Source organism: Pristiophorus japonicus, chromosome 16 (genome assembly GCF_044704955.1).
Source record: "Pristiophorus japonicus isolate sPriJap1 chromosome 16, sPriJap1.hap1, whole genome shotgun sequence".
NCBI classification, from domain to species: Eukaryota; Metazoa; Chordata; class Chondrichthyes; family Pristiophoridae; genus Pristiophorus; species Pristiophorus japonicus.
Window position 1 is genome coordinate 31,724,453 of NC_091992.1, and position 21,769 is coordinate 31,746,221.

General features: G+C 47.5%; 1 protein-coding gene across 1 annotated transcript in view; it reads left to right on the top strand.

Moving 5' to 3' along the window:
- The window catches only part of LOC139226421 (double C2-like domain-containing protein beta), a 317,662-nt gene that overhangs the window by 157,537 nt on the left and 138,356 nt on the right, over positions 1-21,769 (top strand). The window contains exon 4 of the mRNA XM_070857182.1: positions 10,240-10,349. Within this exon, the coding sequence (XP_070713283.1) occupies positions 10,240-10,349 (110 nt within the window). The remainder of the gene's footprint in view (positions 1-10,239; positions 10,350-21,769) is intronic.

Here is a 21,769-nt window from a genome sequence, read left to right on the forward strand (position 1 = left end):
TATTTTCAAATGTGCATTTCCTGACAATGTGGTTTCATTAGTGGAAATGAAGAAATAACAGTTGAACACCTGTGACAATGCTCTTTTTAACACGTGTTAAGCAACTAAGGAGCTACCGATTATTGATCCAGCTGTGGCATCTACAGTCTTTGTGCTAAATGGCTCAATGAAAATTGAGAAAATCCTGATTTATCCCAGAGGGACTGTATTCCAAGGCACACATCTGTTGCCTTATAAAAGGAGTCTGTTGTGAGAGCAAACAATTCAATCTTCCTTATTTACTTTTTGTGACTGTAAGGCTGTATCCAGTGGGGTTCTGCAGGGCTCAGTGCTGGGTCCCTTGCTTTTTGTGGTTTATATCAATGACTTGACTTGAATGTTGGGGTATGAATAAGAAGTTTGCAGATGACACTAAAATAGGCTGTGTAGTTGATAATGAAGAAGAAAGCTGCGAACTGCAGGAAGATATCAATGTACTGGTCAGGTGGGCAGAACAGTGGCAATTGGAATTCAATCCAGATAAGTGTGAGGTAATGCACCTGGGGAGGTCTAACAAGACAAGGGAATACACATTAAATGGTACAACACTGAAAAGTGTAGAGGAACAAAGGGACCTTGGATTGCAGGTCCACAGATCCCTGAAGGTAACAGGCCAGGTAAATAAGGTGGTTAAGGCGGCGTATGGAATACTTGCCTTTGTTAGTTGAAGTATGGAATACAAGAACAAGGAGGTTATGCTTGAACTGTATAACACACTGGTTAGGCCGCAGCTGGAGTACTGTATGCAGTTCTAGTCACCACATTACAGGAAGGATGTGATTGCTGTTGAGTCCTTAACTCTTAAACATAATCACACGAGGCACATACTGCAGACACAGTCACTCTGTGACCTTCACCTTTATTACCTGGACCAAGGAGTGCTGGCCCTGCGAGGGACCTCCCCTTATATATCTGAATCTCCAGGTAAGGAGTGTCTCCCACAAGTACACCCCCTGTGGTCAAAGTGTGCATTTCTAGTAAGTATGTACAGTATGTAGTGGTTACATGAGGGTTGCAATTGTATAAGGGTTACAGTAGTATGCTGGTTACATACATGACATCACCTCCCCCCTCACGTCTTTTTGACTCAAAGGTTAAGTCTATCAGGTGGTCGACACTCTCTCATGGAGCGCCGCAGTTGAGGCTCTGGTGGCTGAACCTTGGCATGCGTTTTTGTCAACTGAGGTGATTCCGGCTTGTCCGGGCTGGCCGCAGGGACTGTGCATGCTGGTGATTGTCCTTGTTGCTCGTCCACTGGCAGTGGTGTGGTTGACATCTCATGCTCTTCTTCATGTTCATCGGTGTCTATGCTGAACCTTTTCTTTACTTGGTCCAAGTGTTTGCGGCATATCTGACCATTATTGAGTCTGACCACTATGACCCTGTTTCCCTCTTTACCAATTACGGTTCCCTCCAGCCACTTGGGTCCCAATGCATGGTTAAGTACAAATACCGGATCTTCCATTTCTATACACCTCTCCCTTGAGTTCCGATCTTGGCACTCAGTTTGAGACTGGCGCTTGCCCTCAACAATGTCTGCCAGGGTTGGGTGGATGAGGGACAGCCGCGTTCTGAGCGTAACTCCCGTGAGCGAGTGCAGCTGGGACCTATAGGCCAGCAGGAGGCACGATAGGCGGTACTGCAGAGAGGGTCCTTGGATGCGGAGCATGCCTTGCTTTATGACTTGGACCGCACGTTCCGCCTGGCCATTGGAAGCCGGCTTGAACGGCGCCATCCGGACATGTTTGATGCCATTACCCGACATAAACTCCTGGAATTCATGGCTGGTGAAACACGGGCCATTGTCGCTGACCAGAATGTCCGGTAAGCCGTGGGTCACGAAAACTGTGCTCAGGCTCTCCATGGTGATGGATGTCGTGCACGAGTTTAATATGATGCACTCGATCCATTTCAAGTATGCATCAACAATTATCAAGAAAATTTTTCCCATGAACGGGCCCGCATAGTCCACGTGAATGCGTGACCAAGGCTTGGTGGGCCAGGGCCACGTGCTGAGCGGGGCCTCACTGGGGGCGTTGCCCAGCTGGGCACACGTCGTGCACCTGTGAACCCAGTGTTCCAGGTCTGAGTCAATCCCCGGCCACCATACATGTGACCGGGCAATGGCCTTCATTAACACGATGCCAGGGTGCTCGCTGTGGAGTTTCCTGATGAATGCTTCCCTCCCCTTCTGGGGCATGACCACTCAGCTGCCCCATAGCAGGCAGTCGGCTTGGACGGAGAGCTCACCAATCCGTCTCTGAAACGGTTTGACCTCCTCGGGGCAAGCCCCGTGCGTAGGCGCCCAATCCCACGTCAGGACACATTTCTTTATCATGGATAGGAGGGGGTCCCAGTTGGTCCAGAGTTTGATCTGGCGGGCTGTGATGGGGGAGCCTGCGGTGTCAAAAGCCTCAACGGCCATGACCATCTCAGCACTTTGCTCCACCGCCCCCTCGGTGGTGGCAAGGGGAAGCCTGCTGAGCGCACCAGCGCAGTTTTCGGTGCCTGGCCGGTGCCGTATGGTGTAATCATACGCAGCCAGCGTGAGAGCCCATCGCTGTATGCGAGCTGACGCATTTTCATTAACCGCCTTGCTGTCGGACAACAGAGAAGTTAACGGCTTGTGGTCCATTTCTAACTCGAACGGTCTGCCGAAAAGGTATTGGTGCTTTTATTTCACACCATAAACGCAAGCGAGTGCTTCCTTTTCGACCATGCCGTACCCATGCTCTGCCTGAGAGTGTGACCTGGAGGCATAAGCCACCGGTTGTAGTTGTCCGTCTCCATTACCCTGCTGCAACACACACCCAACCCCATATGATGATGCATCGCATGTTAAAACTAGTATTTTACAGGGGTCATACAACATTAACAGTTTGTTAGAACAAAGCAGGTTCTGCGCCCTGTTGAAAGCCCGTTCTTGACAGTCCCCCCAAAACCATTCGCAACCCTTACGCAGGAGCACGTGTAACGGCTCCAACAATGTGCTTAAGTTCGGCAGGAAGTTCCCGAAATAGTTCAAAAGTCCCAGGAACGAACGCAACTCCGATGTGTTGCCGGGCTGGGACGCACGACGGTTCGCCTCTGTTTTGGATTCGGTAGGCCGGATCCCGTCTGCGGCAACCCTCCTGCCCAAAAACTCGATCTCTGGGGCCAAAAACACACAATTGGCCGCCTTCAGCCGCAGGTCTACCCGGTCCAGTCGGTGTAGCACCTCCTTCAGGTTGTGGAGGTGTTCCTCGGTGTCTCGACCCATTATTAGGTTGTCGTCCTGGAATACGATTGTGCCGGGAATGGATTTCAGCAAGCTTTCCATGTTTCACTGAAAGATGGCGGCCGCCGAACGGATGCCAAAAGGACACCTGTTGTAGATGAATAAACCCTTGTGTGTCAGAAGCTTAGATTCTTCAGCCAGTTCCTGAGTCATGTAGGCCGAAGTGAGGTCCAATTTAGTGAACAACTTGCCACCTGCCAACGTGGCAAAAAGGTCCTCCGCCCTCGGGAGCGGGTATTGGTCCTGCAGGGACACCCGGTTGATGGTGGCTTTGTAGTCACCACAGATCCTAACCGAGCCGTCCGCTTTAAGGACAGGAACAATGGGACTTGCCCAGTCACTGAATTCAATGGGCGAAATTATGCCCTCTCTGAGCAGCCTGTCCAGTTCACTCTCTCTTTTCTCACGCATCACGTACGGCACTACTCTGGCTTTGTAGTGCACTGGTCTGGCGTCCGGGGTGATGCGTATAACTACTTTTGTGCCCTTGACACCGGGTTGAAACAGTGACCTGAATTTTTGTAGTACCTATGAGCATGAGCTTCGCTCCACAGATGAAATGGTATGTACAACCCCCATTTCCAGTTCATCTCAACTAGCCAGCTCCTTCCCAAAAGCGCAGGGCCATTTCCCGGAACAATCCAGAGTGGCAGCAGGTTCTGTGACCCATTGTGTGTTACCACCACGTTTGCACTGCCTAGCACTGGAATGATCTCTTGGATGTATGTCTGTAACTGCGGATTAATTTGTTCCAGTTTGGGCCTGCTAGCTCTGTGTGGCCATAGTTTCTCAAATTGTTGTGCATTCATGAGGGACTGGTTAGCTCCCCTGTCCAGCTCCATGCGCACCGGGATGCCATTCAATAAAACTTTCATCATCATGGGTGGCGTTTTGGTGTATGAGCTGTGGACGTCAGCCACATGAACCCGCTGAACTTCAGCATCCATACCCCAGGCATTGTCCTGCACTGCAAGCCCCTCGCCTGATTCCTCTGTTTCCTAGATTAGCCTCGCTACCGGCTGTTTGCAAACCCTAGCCAAATGTCCTCTGGCATTACAATTCCTACAGACGAACTGCTGACATTTGCAGCTTTTCGCATAATGTCTGCCCCCGCATCTCCAGCATTGGCTGAGATCGTTGTTCACAAAAAGACTGTTAGCAGGCATTCCTCTCTGATTGTTCCCTTGGTTGTTTCTAAACACTCTGATGGTGGATGTTAATGGTCCCCTTGATGGCGTGAATTGCCGCTCCCCTCTCTATTGTCCCTGTCGGGGGCCCACCTTAGAGTCGGTTTCAGCTTGGGCAGTTACAAAATGCCTTTGTCTGACTGCTGCAGTTTCAAAATGCCTTTGCCTGACTGCAAGATCTTGAGCCGCGTTTATCACGTTAATTCCTTGGTCCGTCGCCACGTTGGACCCAGGACTACTCGTGTAAATTAGCTTGCTCTCTTCTTCCCCGGCTATGAAAGTTTGAGCTATCAATGCTGCCCCTTCTAGAGTTAAGTCCTTGGTCTCTATGAGCTTCCTGAAGATCCTGGCATGGCTAATGCCCTCAATGAAAAAAATCCCTAAACATCTCCCCCCTGCAGGCATCTGAGAACTCACAGAGGCTGGCCAAGCGCCACGAGTCTGCCACGAAGTCCGAGATGTTTTGCCCTTCCCGACATCGGTGTGTGTAGAACCGGTGCCGGGCCATGTGTATGCTGCTCGCCGGTTTTAAATGTTCGCTGATCAGTTGGCTGAGCTCTTCAAAAGACTTGTCGGCCGGTTTGTGGGGTGCGAGCAGGTCCTTCATCAGCGTGTACGTTTTTGTCCCACAGCTTGTTAGTAGATGCACCCTCCGCTTGTCAGCCACATCCTCTCCCAGCCAGTCCTTCGTGACAAAGATCTGCTGGAGTCTCTCCACAAAATCGTCCCAGTCTTCACCCACACAGTAACGTTCCTCTGAGCTACCGGTGGCCATCCTCTGGGTTCAGTGATTCCCATTTCCCGTCGCCAGGTGTTGAGTCCTTAACTCTTAAACATAATCACACGAGGCACGTACTGCAGACACAGTCACTCTGTGACCTTCACCTTTATTACCCGGACCAATGAGTGCTGGCCCTGCGAGGGACCTCCCCTTATATACCTGAATCTCCAGATAAGGAGTGTCTCCCACAAGTACATCCCCCGTGGTCAAGGTGTGTATTTCTAGTAAGTATGTACAGGTTACATGAGGGTTACAATTGTATAAGGGTTACAGTAGTATGCTGGTTACATACATGACAATTGCATTGGAAAGCATGCAGAGGAGATTTACAAGAATGTTGCCTGGACTGGAGATGCTGGGTCTGTTTTCTTTGGAACAGAGGAGGCTAAGGAGGAGACCTGATTGAGGTGCATAAAATGATGAGGGGCCTGGATAGAGTGGATAGAGGAAGGACCTGTTTCCCTTGGTAGAGGTGTCAACAACCAGGGGGCATAGATTTAAAGTAATTGGGGGGAGGTTTAGAGGAGATATGAGGGGAAATGTCTTCACCCAGAAGGTGGTGGGGGTCTGGAACTCACTGCCTGAAAGAGTAGTAGAGGCAGAAAGCCTCACCACATTTAAAAAATACTTGGATGTGCACTTAACATGCCGTAACCTACAGGGCTATGGAAAGTGGGATTAGGCTGGATAGCTCTTGGTCGGCCAGCGCCTCCTGCCGTGCTGTAAATTTCTATGATTCTATAACTCTAACATCACCAATGGCTGCAAGCATCTCGGAGCAATTTTTATCCCCGTTTTTGGTCAGGAATGGAGCAGTAGTGCAATGAAAATGGGGGTGCATAAATTACCACCCCATTCTCTCTGCTGTTCCACCACCACCATTTTGATTGGGGCTTGGAGATTGGTGGCCAGAGCTCCCAACTGAAACAGGTGGAAGCCTCATTCAAGAATGCAAATTCGGTCCTATAACATCACTAGAACCCAATGCCATTTTCATTAACTTTAGCTTGGTGAACATTAAGTGCTGCACACACCCAATAGTATGGGCTGGAAATGGCCATGTTCAGTGCTATTTAAATGGGCACTCATCTGCAATTACTCAGATTTCTGTTAGAGTTGAAGGTGCTTTTCTGAGGAGGGTTTTTGCTGAAAATATGCTCCTTTTTTTGCCCTACTGAAGGATAGGTGTGATATTGGTCACCCTTTACTCTCTATAGGAAGAGGAGGGACAGGAGCAACAACAGATGGGGGAGTTCCATGGAGCAGCACTTGGTCCTGCAAGGAGTCCAGGAAGGAGAAGGTTTGCATGTAGACAGCCTTACCACGCTCATAGTGTCCACAGGTCCAGAGTGAGGTCCCTGAATGCCAGAAAGGAATAGTGTAGGAGAAAAATGCACTTCTCATGAGAGGCCATATTTAAGTTTCACAGAATCGACAGTCCATTACCACTGCTGGCACAGCATTGCCTGTGGCAGCTAAGGTGACCACGGCCCTGAATTTCAATGTAGGAGGTCATTTCTGCCTACAGTTGGAGACCAGCAATGTAGGCCAGGCTGACATGATGGGTCCAAGTCAGCATGGATTTGTGAAAGGGAAATCATGCTTGACACATCTTCTGGAATTTTTTGAGGATGTTTCCAGTAGAGTGGACAAGGGAGAACCAGTTGATGTGGTGTATTTGGACTTTCAGAAGGCTTTCGACAAGGTCCCACACAAGAGATTAATGTGCAAAGTTAAAGCACATGGGATTGGGGTTAGTGTGCTGACGTGGATTGAGAACTGGTTGTCAGACAGGAAGCAAAGAGTAGGAGTAAATGGGTACTTTTCAGAATGGCAGGCAGTGACTAGTGGGGTACCGCAAGGTTCTGTGCTGGGGCCCCAGCTGTTTACACTGTACATTAATGATTTAGACGAGGGGATTAAATGTGGTATCTTCAAATTTGCGGATGACACTAAGTTGGGTGGCAGTGTGAGCTGCGAGGAGGATGCTATGAGGCTGCAGAGTGACTCGGATAGGTTAGGTGAGTGGGCAAATGCATGGCAGATGAAGTATAATGTGGATAAATGTGAGGTTATCCACTTTGGTGGTAAAAACAGAGAGACAGACTATTATCTGAATGGTGACAGATTAGGAAAAGGGGAGGTGCAACGAGACCTGGGTGTCATGGTACATCAGTCATTAAAGGTTGGCATGCAGGTACAGCAGGCGGTTAAGAAAGCAAATGGCATGTTGGCCTTCATAGCGAGGGGATTTGAGTACAGGGGCAGGGAGGTGTTACTACAGTTGTACAAGGCCTTGGTGAGGCCACACCTGGAGTATTGTGTACAGTTTTGGTCTCCTAACTTGAGGAAGGACATTCTTACTATTGAGGGAGTGCAGCGAAGGTTCACCAGACTGATTCCCGGGATGGCGGGACTGACATATCAAGAAAGACTGGATCAACTGGGCTTGTATTCACAGGAGTTCAGAAGAATGATAGGGGACCTCATGGAAACGTTTAAAATTCTGACGGGTTTAGACATGTTAGATGCAGGAAGAATGTTCCCAATGTTGGGGAAGTCCAGAACCAGGGGTCACAGTCTAAGGATAAGGGGTAAGCCATTTAGGACCGAGATGAGGAGAAACTTCTTCACCCAGAGTGGTGAACCTGTGGAATTCTCTACCACAGAAAGTTGTTGAGGCCAATTCACTAAATATATTCAAAAAGGAGTTCGATGTAATCCTTACTACTAGGGGGATCAAGGGGCATGGTGAGAAAGCAGGAATGGGATACTGAAGTTGCATGTTCAGCCATGAACTCATTGAATGGCGGTGCAGGCTCAAAGGGCCGAATGGCCTACTCCTGCACCTATTTTCTATGTTTCTATGTAGTGCATTCCTGCATAAAGCAGGTTACAGACGCACTGTTTCAGTGTGTTCATCTCACTTTCCAGGGATCCTAGGCACCAGCAAGAAAGCGTTGTGGATTTTGCCATCATTGCAGCATTTCCCACAAGCACAGGATGCCATTGACTGCACACCAGGCCATCAGGGCTCCCGCCAATGAGCCCGGCACTGTCATGAACCGCAAACGTTTCATACTCTTAATGTCCAGCTAGTATGAGACCGCTCTCAGTAGTTCATACAGATATGTGCCCGCTTTCCAGACAGCTCTCTCGATGCCGACATCTTATGACTGTCCAGCATTTCCCTTCTTTGACAAAAATGCAACATATCAGAGGCTGACTTGGAGACTCGGGATATTCTCTCGCGGCTTGGCCATTGCCTCTACTCCAAATCACAGGAATGCCTGTGGAGATTAGAAAGAAAGAACGAAATACTTGCATTTATATAGCTGCTTTCACAACCACCAGACGTCCCAAAGAGCTTTACAATCAATGAAGTACTTTTTGAAGTGTAGTCATTGTTGTAATGTGGGAAACACAGCAGCAGTTTGTGCACAGCAAGCTTGCCCCCCAAACAGCAATGTAATGACCAGATAATCTATTTTTTGGTTGTGTTCGTTGAGGGATAAATATTGGCCAGGACACCGGGGGATAACACCCTGCTCTTCTTCGAAATAGTGTCATGGGATTTTTTACATCCACCTGAGAGAGCAGACCGGTCCTCGATTTAACATCTCGTCCGAAAGATGGCACTTCTGACAGTGCAGCGCTTCCTCAGTACTGCACTGGAGTGTCAGCCTGAATTTTTGTGCTCAAAGTCTCTGGAGTGGGACTTGAACCCACAACCTTCTGACTCAGAGGCTGACACTACAGTGATGGCTCAACCACAATAATCATTGAGCAGTCCATAGTGGTCGTTAAACACTGATTTCCACTACCTGAACCAGTCTGGGGGTTCCCTACAGTACAGACCTGAATGTCGAGGATAATGATGTTATGCTGCCACTTGCATAACATTGTCATGCAGCTGGGAGTGCTCCTGTTGCAGACAGATGATGAGGGCCATCCACTGCATGAAAATGAGGAAATTGAAGAGCCGGAGGAATCAACAGCAGCGGCAAGTCTCCAACATCAGCTTTCAGCCAGAACTGTATGCTGGAAACTCATTGAACCACACTTCTAACTACTACTCCTCCCCCGCCACCCCCCCCCCCCCCCCCCCGTCACCCAACACCACTACACTTGCCCATTTGCCACCCAGAACATCCTCTGACCCAGTCCATCCACCCTCCCATAAAGAATTTTCAGCCCACAGACTATCACTCATAGACAATCCACCTGGCTTTGCTGAGACCACAGCTACGTGAACCATGTGGTTCAACCAGATCTAATAATGAATGGCTAAGCTAGTTGTACACTAGATAAGCTCAAGTCCACACGCCTTGGACTTGAGAGCGCAAAGATGGGAGCCATATTAGGGGGAGAAATCAAGCTGGTATAAAGTAAAGGTTTTGTTGTGGACAAGGGCATCAAATTGGGTGGTTAAGCAAAATCAACAGTTGAAAAAATATTATGGTGAATGAAAGTCAGTTGGGAGTTTGAAAGTGCAGTTGTAAATTACATGGGGGAGAATTTTCCCACAGGTGAACAGAGAACGAAGTGGGATTGGAAGGAGATAAGGGATGTGGGTGTGAGGTGTACAAGGAATTGATCGGAGATGGCCTACTCAGTGATGGACATTACAAGAGTAGAGAGACCAATGGAGATGGCAAACTCAAGGGGTGGCCATGACTATGGATAGGAGAGGTTACATGGAGGGATGGGTTTAGAGAAGTCAGGAGGGCAGTAAAGTCAAGGGAAAGAACTGTAAAATACAGTCCAGAGTGTCTACTGAACAATTAAACTAACTAAAATCACGTGCATATTATAAATTATAAGCAAATGGATAAGAAAAGATAGAAAATAGTAAAAGCTTAAATAATAAACTATACATTTTTGTGTACAATCAAGTTTCAAGATTCATTAAACCACACTTTAAAATTAACCTATTTTGTACTGTTTGGTTTTAGGCCAACAAACTAAGGACAAAGACCTTACGAAATACTTTGAATCCAGTCTGGAATGATACACTCACTTACTATGGGATCACTGATGAGGACATGTTACGGAAGACATTAAGGTAAAATTTAATTTTAATAACTTTAAAATTTTGAAGCATTTTAAATCTTTTCTTTCAGGTATGAAGGGCAAAATCTTCTGAAGCTTAGGGATGGGAAATGACTCTGCACTGAGAAACACGAGTTCATCTGGCTGGTCAGAATGGATTTCTATAAGGCAGGTCATGCTTGACCAACCTTATAAATGTTTTTGAGGACATGTTCAGAAACTGCAGTGGATGTGTTTATATGTGTAGTGTATTTGCTTCATGATTTCTTTGCTTAAGAATTCACAGCTACACATTTGCTGTAAAGAATTAGCTGGTTTATTAGCAAAGGTTGAACAATCAAACTGAACCCCACCAGTTCATCCACCAGGCTCATCGTGGAGAACCTGGGCTCAATTAACTGGGGTTTTATTGAGTCTTGTGAACATCACATGACTGGCTAAGCCACTCAATGCAACAGCTCCCATAAGCTTGTGAGCATGTTCACAGATACGTACATTATAATATGGAATTTCAAAAAGACTTGTGGCAAAGTTAATGATGATTGGAATTAAGAGGAACATAGCCATATGGACTGGTCATAACTAAGGCTAGATGTAAAAGGACATTTCTCAGATTGCAAAGATGTGGTGAATTATGTCATTCAGAGATCTGTGTTGGGGCCACTCTTACTTCCGATATACGTAAATGATCTGGACTGAGGAATTGGAGGAGCACTATTGAAATTTGCCCTTGACAGCAAATTGAGGGGTGTGGTTTGTAGATGGGTGGCATTTGCAGTTCATTATAGAAAAATGTGATGTGATACATTTGTAAGAATAAGGAAAGCAAAGTCGAGAATGGTGGGCAGATATGTTTTAAATTTGAATAATCAGCCAATGCAAAATCCAATTAAACTGGCAGTTCCTTTGTGCCAAATTAACTCATTGCAAAGTATCGCCCAGGTAACTATTTGTCTGTGCTCGAATGCTCTTTCTGCATCTAGTAACCATGGCAACTGACAACTGCACTAAACCTCAGACTACTGCTTTCATAAGAATATGAAGGATGAGTGGGGGAGGGGGTCGGGGAAGAGAGAAAAATAATTCTAAATTCTAATGAAAGTAACTTGTTCTTTAAAAAGCACATTTTAATGACTACAAATAATGAATAATTATCACATTCATTCATCTCCATGCATCATGTTTTTCTCAGCCCTTTCTTATTCACTGGAACTATTTAGCTAGTGTACCTCAGTTCTATAGCATGGGATTCTCATGAACATATATGTGCAAAATACTGCAATATGAAACATTTTTCCAATGATATGGAAATACATTTCTATTGGCAAATTGTGATTTTAAATAATCTTGACACAAGTCAAAGTATTCCTATTTGGACATCATTTGTGTTGATTTCAGTGGATTTGCTCTTGAATCTATCAACAACTATGATTACAATCAGTATTGGATAAGTGATGGAATTTATATTTTTATTTCTAATTACATCCATAGCCTCAGGTTTGTAATAATGGGATTCTGCATTTTGTGACATTTAAAAGCAACTTATGTTGTCCCAGAAAGGCCACAAATCATTCTCAGACTTCATAGGGTCACGCATAATCTTTTAGTTCAATTGATTGGGAAACATTATCATCAGACTATATGTAAATTTATTGATGCATAACCAATACTGTTGCATTAAGATGAAACTTTGCAGCTCACAAGAAGCATTTTATCTTGAATTATAAAGCATGAAATATTCATCACCATCACTCGACTGCCGTCGGAGATCCTGTGTCTGTACTCCACACCTGACCCCTGGTGTTGTGTTTTGGACTGCCCATGGCCGCTCTTTCATTGACTCGTTAGGCACTGCAGCTGTGGTACGGCTTGTAGGTTTTGGATACCGTTGGCTAATTCAAGGATTAGCTCATCTACCTTTGAATCACATTTCCTCCATCGCCATTTCCACTACCTCCTCCAGACACTAACCCGCCTGAAGCCTTTGGCACTTTCTAAAGGTGCCCAACACTGGCCAGTCCCAGGTAGTATCATCTACTATCACTACAGCGGCAGGTTTTCACACCTGACCTGACACCAATGGTGTGTTACCAATATTCATATTGGCAGTATATCCTTAAGAATGGTTTGCTGGCGTTCAGATTTGCTCCAGAATTCACAATTTTTGAAGTAGTTTACCTCGTGTGGAACTGTCCTGTGTGAAATTGTGAGCAGCAGAGAGGCTCTGAACAGGGCTAAATTATCGAGCATCTGGTAAAACTGCTCCAATTTGTGCATCCATGTGTCCTAGGAATATACTTTTTATGCATTGGACAAATTATCAGGACAGTTATTAGATTGTTGAAAAGGGGATTTTTTTAGCTTAACCAAATTATCAAATGATAACTTGTATTTATTTTCCTTAGTTTTTCATTCCTTTAATTGGCTTAGTTGATTTTGCAAATCAATGGGTAGGTATAAACATTTTCTGTGCATTCAAGTGCCTTGCGGCAAAAATAGTCTATGTACTAGGAAGCTTGATATGTCGGTGTAAATTGAATATTGATGTATATCTTTTTTATTATTCTGCTTGGTGTTTTTTTATTATTCCCTTTATCACTACTAACTAGCTGGTGTGGAGGTGAGTCTTTGTCTTTAAGGTCCGTTTCATCAATAGTTGCGCGGGAGGAACTCCAGTGAATGGGCCCAAGTTTCCACAAGAAAAAAAACGGGCGCCCCTCCGAGCTAGGCGCCCGTTTTTCGCGCCTAAAACGGCGCCTAAAAAAATCCTCGGTATTCTCCACCGACTTACAGGTCCTGTGGCACTCGGCGCAGTCAGCACGAGCTGTGGGGGGGCGGAGCCAGGTCCCGGCGCTGAAAACAGTGCCGGGACCTCTGCACATGCGCGCTACAGTCGGCACGCAAGTGCAGTAGCTCCAGGCGCCGAACTGTGTGGGAGGGGCCCGAAGCACGCAGCCCCTAGCCCTGGCCCAATGGCCTCACTGGGGCTGCGTGAATGAGGCTCCTCCCACGGCCAGCTCCTGCTCCCCCCCCCCCCCCCCCGCCCGACCAGACCCGACACTCGCTCCCCCCTCCCCCCCCGCCGAACAGACCCGACCCGACCTGACACCCGCTCCCCCCCCGCCCCTACCCGACCCGACCCAGACCCGAGACTCGCTCCACCCCCACCCCGACCGAGACCCGACACCTGAGACCCGCTCCCCCCCCCCCGACCGAGATCCGACACCCGCTCCCCCCCCTCCGCCCCAACCTAGACCCGACACCCGCTCCCCCCACGACCCGACACCCGCTCCCCCCCCCCGACCCGACACCCGCTCCCCCCCCCCGACCCGACCCGACCCGACACCCGCTCCCCCCCCCCGACACCCGCTCCCCCCCCGACACCCGCTCCCCCCCCGACACCCGCTCCCCCCCCGACACCCGCTCCCCCCCCGACACCCGCTCCCCCCCCGACACCTGCTCTCCCTCCCCGACACCCGCTCCCCCCACCCGACCCGACACCCGCTCCCCCCCCCCGACCCGACACCCGCTCCCCCCCCCGACCCGACCCGACCCGACACCCGCTCCCCCCCCCCCGACACCCGCTCCCCCCCCGACACCCGCTCCCCCCCCGACACCCGCTCCCCCCCCGACACCCGCTCCCCCCCCGACACCCGCTCCCCCCCCGACACCTGCTCTCCCTCCCCGACACCCGCTCCCCCCACCCCCGACACCCGCTCCCTCCCGACACCCGCTCCCCCCCGACACCCGCTCCCCCCCGACACCCGCCCCCCCCGACACCCGCTCCCCCTCCCCCCCGACACCCGCTCCCCCCCCCGACACCCGCTCCACCCCCCCCGACACCCGCTCCCCCCCCACACCCGCTCCCCCCCCGATCCCCCGACACCCGCTTTCCCCCTCCCCCTCCCCCTCCCCCCTCCCCCCTCTTTCCCCCTCCCCCTCCCCCTCCCCCCACCCTCCATCCCCCTCCCCCCACCCTCCATCCCCCTCCCCCCCTCCCCCTCCCTCCCCTCTCTCCCTCCCCCTCCCTCCCCTCTCCCCCTCCCTCCCCCTCCCTCCCCTCTCCCTCCCTCCCCCTCTCTCCCTCCCCCCCTCTCTCCCTCCCCTCTCTCCCTCCCCTCTCTCCCTCCCCTCTCTCCCTCCCCTCTCTCCCTCCCCTCTCTCCTTCCCCTCTCTCCCTCCCCTCTCTCCCTCCCCTCTCTCCCTCCCCCTCTCTCCCTCCCCCTCTCTCCCTCCCCCTCCCTCCCCTCTCTCCCTCCCCTCCCTCCCTCCCCTCTCTCCCTCCCCTCTCTCCCTCCCCTCTCTCCCTCCCTCTCCCTCCCCTCTCTTCCTCCCCTCCCTCCCCTCTCTCCCTTCCCCTCCCTCCCCCTCCCTCCCCTCTCTCCCTCTCCCTCCCTCCCATCTCTCCCTCCCCCTCCCTCCCCTCTCTCCCTCCCCCTCCCTCCCCTCTCTCCCTCCCTCTCCCTCCCCTCTCTCCCTCCCCCTCCCTCCCCTCTCTCCCTCCCCCTCCCTCCCTCCCCTCTCTCCCTCTCCCTCCCTCCCTCCCCATCCCTCATCCCCTCCCCCTCCCTCCCCTTCCCCTCCCCTTCCCCTCCCCTCCCCCTCCCCTCCCCCTCCCCTCCCCCCCCCTCCCCCTCCCCCTCCCTTCCCTCTCTCTCTCCCTCCCTCTCCCCCTCCCTCTCCCTCTCCCCCTCCCCTCTCCCCCTCCCTTCCCTCTCTCCCTCCCTCTCCCCCTCCCTCTCCCCCTCCCCTCTCTCCCTCCCCCTTCCCTCTCTCCCTCCCCCTCCCCTCTCTCCCTCCCCCTCCCCTTCCCTCCCCCTCCCCTTCCCTCCCCCTCCCCTTCCCTCCCCCTTCCCTCTCTCCCTCCCCCTCCCCTCTCTCCCTCCCCCTCTCCTTCCCTCCCCCCTCTCCCTCCCTCCCCTCTCTCTCTCCCTCCCCTCTCTCCCTCCCTCTCTCGCTCAGCTGCACGAACAGCTGCAGAATTCTCCCTTTCACACAGGTAGGAAGATGGTTTATTTAATCTTTTCTTGGCTTATAAATGTTTATTCAGGTTGGATTTATTTGTATAATATTTGTAGAAGTATAAATAAGGATTTATTGTCGAATTTAATGAGTTCCCTTCCCCCCCACCTCGTTCTGGACGCCTAATTTGTAACCTGCGCCTGATTTTTTAATGTGTAGAACAGGTTTTTTCAGTTCTACAAAAATCTTCACTAGCGCCATTCTACTTTAGTTTGGAGTACATTTTCACTGTGGAAACTTTCAAATCAGGCGTCAGTGGCCGGACACGCCCCCTTTTGAAGAAAAAATTCTGTTCTAAACTAGAACTGTTCTACCTGACTAGAACTGCAGAAAAAAAAATGTGGAGAATTGCGATTTCTAAAATAGTCCATTCTCCACCAGTTGCTCCTAAAAATCAGGCGCGAATCATGTGGAAACTTGGGCCCAATGAATGCGGACGAGATCTGTATGCCAGCAGCAGTCGCGACAGGCGGTAAGAGTACAGACAAGTGAGTTGCAATTGGTGTGGGACAGGGAAAGGAGCTGTTGTGGCAGGGATCACACAAAGAGATGAGCTGTCAGGTCAGAGAGGTTGCAAAGGAAAAGACTCTGTAGGGGAAGGAAAATTACATAAGTGCACATGGAAGATAATAAAGAAAGATACAATCATTGTGCACGTTAAAGCTTGTGGGCACCAATGATACTGGAAGTACATCAATAGTTGCAATCTAATTAGAAAGCCATTGCTATTTATGATGTCACTGCTATCCTCCCATTGGTAGCTGATGAGGGAGGGTCCACTCTTCTTGTAATTTTACTTGTACCCCAACAAGAGTGGGTTAACAGTGCCAGTGGTCATATTCAGTGACCTGATATGACAGGCAAGCTTTAATCATGCTGAGTATTGACATATTGTAATAATAAAGGTAAACATTTTTGAGCACTAATTATGCATAATTTATGGGAAAAAATCCTTTCTTGGGATGCGTGGCGGTTTCGCATTTTCCGATTCCATGCTTTCTTAAGTATTTAGTAGCTTTGTTCTAATAAAGCAATTACATGAAGATCCGTTGGTGTGTGAGTTAGTACACTGTACTAATACCTCTGAGTTCTGGGCATGGCCACAGCACAGATTTATGGGGTGAAAGTCTCCTCTTTATCCGCCAGGCACAAGGTCTTGCATTTTTGCTTTTATTCGCTTTTACTCTAGATTTCTTTTAGGTTGTGTTTCAGTCTACCCGTGTAGATGAGCCCTAGGTCCCTGCATCCCTGTGCCTGCTATCCCTTTCCCTCATACCTCGTTTATCTAGGATTACAAACAGAGAACCCTTTTAGGCTCTTTCAACTATCACAGGATCCTCCTTATCTTCAAAAGGTGGGAAATGGTGTTCCACAAGGATCAGGGCTGGGACCACTGTTGTTCACAATTTATATTAACGATTTAGACTTTGGAATCAAAAACACAATTTCTACATTTGCAGATGACTCCAAATTGGGGGGATAGTCAATACTGAGACAACACTGCAACAAATTGCAAGAAGACATTAATAAAATTGCAGAATGGGCACATGAAATTCAACATAGATAAATGTGAGGCATTACATTTTGGTCAGAAACATAGAGAGGTCACATATTACTGGAAAATAAGAATCTAAATGGAGTAGAGGAGCAAAGAGATCTAGGAGTACAAATACAGAAATTACTAAAAGTATCGACACAGGTTAACGGGGCCATAAAAAAGCACACCAGGCACTAGGGTTTATTTCTAGAGGGATAGAATTGAAAAGTAGTGAAGTTATGCTAAACCTGTATCGAACCTTGGTTAGACCACGTTTGGAATACTGTGACCAATTCTGGTCACCATATTATAAAAAAGATATAGAGGCACTGCAGAGGGTGCAGAGAAGATTTACAAGGATGATACCAGAAATACGAGGAAAGGATGAACAGGCTGGGTCTCTCTCTCGAAAAAAAAGAGAAGGCTGAGGGGTGACCGAATAGAAGTTTTTAAAATTATGAAATGTTTTGAAGAGTGGATACAGAGAGTGTTTCCATTTGTGGGGAAGAGCATAACTAGAGGCCATCAATATAAGATAGTCACCAAGAAATCAAATAGGGAATTCAGAGAAACTTCTTTACCCAGAAAGTGGTGAGATTGTGGAACTCGCTGTCACAGGGAGTGGTTAAAGCGAATAGTATGGATGCATTTAAGGGGCGGTTAGATAAGCATATGAGGGAGAAAGGAATAGAGGGATATGCTGATAGGGTTAGATGAGGAAAGACGGGAGGAGGCTCGAATGGAGTATAAGCACTGCATGGACTGGTTGGGCTGCATAGAAACATAGAAAATAGGTGTAGGGGTAGGCCATTCGGCCCTTCGAGCCTGCACCGCCATTCAATGAGTTCATGGCTGAACATGCAACTTCAGTACCCCATTCCTGCTTTCTAGCCATACCCCTTGATCCCACTTTCTGTTTCTGTGCTGTATATCCTTTGTAACCCTATGTAAAAGCAGCATAATAGGTACGACACTGTTTTGGGCATTAGTTATCAAAGAAATGTAATAAATAATAATGGAACAAGTGAATAATACTAGAACATATATATATTTACAATGGCTGCTAAACTTTACTAGTTGCTGAATAATAGAAAATGAATAGTTTGCAACTCTAATGCTAATGACTATAATTAATTTTTATGTTTTTTTTTATCCTTTCCTCACCAACTAAAGAAATTGCTGACTTATCTTCTTCTCTTTTCAGAGGATCTAGATCAAATTTACTAATTACACAGAAGCGTAAGAAGATAAAAATCCACACCAAGCAAAATAAGTAGATATTAGAAGAGGTGATTGAAAGCTTGGTCAAAAAGAGGTGAATTTGAAGGAGGGTCTTAAAGGAGAAGAGTGAGGAGGAGAGGCAAAGATGTTTAGGTAGATAATTCCAGAGCTCAGTGCCTAAATGTCTGAAGGCACAACCGCATATGGTGGGGTAAAGGCGCTAGAGTTGGAGGAATGTAGAGTCCGCGGGGGGTTGTATGGCTGGAGAAGGTGACAGGGATGGAGAGGGTTGAGGCCATGAAAGGGTTTGAAAACGAAGATGAGAATTTTAAATTTGAAGGAGCGGGAGCCAAAATAGGTCATTGAGCATAGGAGTGATTGGGACTTGGTCCGAGTTATGATACAAGCAGCAGAGTTTTGAATGAGCTGAAGTTAACGGTGAGGGGAGGAAGGGGTGCCGGTCATGAGAGCATTGGAATAGTCAAGCCGAGAGGTGAGAAAGACATGTATGATGGTTTCGGCAGCAGGTATCAAAGGTGCAGAGTTAGTAGTGGGTGCCGAAGACTATGGCTTCAATTTAATGGCAGCACCTGATTTAAATTTTTGGAGTCCATTTCCTGTCTGCAGCCAGGCAGCCAGATTGAGAGGGTGGCTGGCTATCAGGCAGGATAGTCTTTGGCACTCGTTTGCAGCCAGGAAGCAGACAGTAGGGAGCAATCGTAGATCAGGGCGACATCGAGGGGCGGGGGGCGGGCGGGGGCGGGGGCGGGGGCCTGAGTCATCGGGACGGGTGTAATTGCCAGGGGGCCGGGCAAGGGGTGCCGACTAATCATGGGGAGGTTAACAGGTTAGTGTGGTTGGTCGAGGGGGAGGGACGGGGAAGCACTCTTGCTCCTCCTGGCCCACAAGCGGTGTTAAAAAGGCACATGTCTGTTGGAGCCATCCATTCTCGCCTCCATTCAGCTGCTAGGTTTCTCGAGGAACGGGAAACTTGGCCCACAGGTGTTAAATCTGAAACCGCTAAAATTTGAGGCACGCAGCCTCATTAAAATATTTAAATTAGGGACCCGCCTCCAGAGAGCAGGTTAGTTGCCCGGGTCCCCAAACTGCCTTCATTAGAACCAGAAGTGAGAGTAGGGAGTCTGTTTTTGAAATTTTAACTCCTGTGGGGTTAAAATGACTCCCTATGTGACAGAAATAGAAAATGTCCCATTTCCAGTCAGACTTCCTGTACTTTAATAAATGCAAATTTTCACTGTTGTATATTGTAATGAGAATGGCGGACTAAAGGCATTGAAAAGTGTTGTATGAATACAATTACTTTCTCCTTCTTCAACTGCTGATATATTTCCTTGTATTCATTGTGGGCATTGTAACATTGGTCCTTCCAGCTAATTATCAAGTCCAAGGCATGACAAAAATCTTTCATTATTGTTATACTGACCTTGCCTAATGAGTTGAGATCAGCTCCTTCAGCAGTAAATGCAGACGGTGCCTCAGGATCAGTAGTCCTGGTGTACAATGCAGCCGGGTTCACATTATTGATCCCTAGGTGTCACGTTTCATACAATAAACGTATTTTGGAATCACTCGCACTACATGAAAATATGGTTCCGTTTCTTTGAAATTGCCTGTAATTTTGCCTCTACTCCCAGGCGATTGCCTCTGCAGTTAATTCAATGGCTCAGGCATAATGCCTTGAAATTCAAACAATCCTTAATGAGCTACCTGGATTGGAAAAAATAACTCACTCTTATAGAGGGGTTGTATACAGCAAAGACTGAGCTATTTGATTTGTAGTGTATTGTTTACCAGTTTGTAATGACACTCTCAATTAAACTTTGGAGATAGGTGGTGATAGAAAACGAAGACAGATGAGTATCCTGTATGTCTGGTCATATATCAAATGATTCACTTTACAGAGTGGTCTGAAGTCTGTAGGAATGGTTAATGTGCACTGCGGACCTGATTAGATGGGGATAATTAGCAGGAAATGCCAATGTTACGATATCTGCAATTAATCCAGGGGAATGTATACTGGAATTTGGCATTGTATCTAGGACTTAATATAAGATGCTATTCTTGGCTTATTTGAGTTGTCTTACGTTAACCAACCCAAATAACATTAACTATGAAAACATTATTTTGCCAACAGCTCGAGTAAAATGCACCATTGGTCGAAAGCCATTTTATATCTTTGTATAAACTGAGGGATCAAGAAAAAAATGCTTAGGCATATTTTTAACTATTTATTGAGGACACATAAAAAAGTCTGATTATTAAAATAATCTTCACATCAGTTTCAATAGTTTATGACTGAAAAAAATGACAGTTAATTTCAGCATTACAGAAGTACAATCTTAGCTGGCTTTAATTTAACATAGCATAGGTTATTATTTAGTTTTGAGAATTACACCAACAGGGGGTTTTCAGTTTGTACAGGCACTTGTATCGTGTGCTTTCTATCTAGGTCCGTTGTACTAATAGAAAGGATTGCAATCTCTCTACTCCAAAAGTAGTCACACAATTCGTCAAAATTGAACTCTTCTCTGATTTACTATTTCTATCTCTTTTTAAAATAGTACATAGAATTACATAGGCTATGCAGCACAGAAACAGACTATTTGGCCCAACTAGTCTGTGCTGGTGTTTATACTCTGCACCAGTATCCTCCCATTCCATCTGTTTCATCTCAGCCTTTCAGCATATCTTCTGATTCCCTTTTCTCTCATGCACTCATCTAGTTTCCTTTTGAAAGCATCTAAGCTATTTGCTTCAACCACTTCCCGTGGTAGCGAGTTTCACATTCTATGAGTAAAGAAATTACTCCTTATTTCCCTATTGGATTTAATAGTAACTATCTTGTATTTATAGCCCCTAGTTTTGAATTCTCCCTCAAGTGGAAACATTCTCTCTACATCTAGATAAGCACATGTGGAACAAAAGAATAGAATGATATGTTAATGGGCTTCGATGAGGAGGGGTGGGAGGTGGCTTGTGTGGAGCATAAACACTGGCTTGGACCTGTTGGGCTGAATGGCCTGTTTCTGTGCTGTTAATACTTTGTAATACCCTGACCAACCCATTCATAATTTTAAAGACCGTTATCAGGTCACTTCATCGTCTTCTCTTTTCTAAAGAAAAAAATCCCCACCCCGTTCAATCTTTCCTGATAGCTGTAATCTCTCAATTCTGGTACCATCCTTGTAAATCGTTTATTACACTTTCTCTAGTGCTTCCAAAGGCTAGAATTTCCATAAAACCCGCCAGAGCCGGATTGCCACCCAAAAAGATCGCTAAGATTCTTAAATTAACTCCAGCGAAAAATTACACAAAAAAAGGAAAAAATACCGCCCGGCGAGAAAATGGATCTTACATCCTGGGCAAATTGGGCAGTCCTTAATCAAAATGGGCGGTAATTACTCAAATTTAGACTGAGGCTACAGATTGGACCTAGGGAGGGAGGAGAAAACACAAAATATTTTTTCCAAGAAACAAAAAAAAAATCAGAAAACATTCTCAAGACCCTTTTCAACTTAATCACTGTAAAAGAATTTGAAAAGAATTATTTTAAAAAACCCTTTAACTTTCCTTTCTTTGCAGGGCTACTTACCTACCGCTCAGCTCCGGCTGCTTTTCGTGGGCGGGTTTTT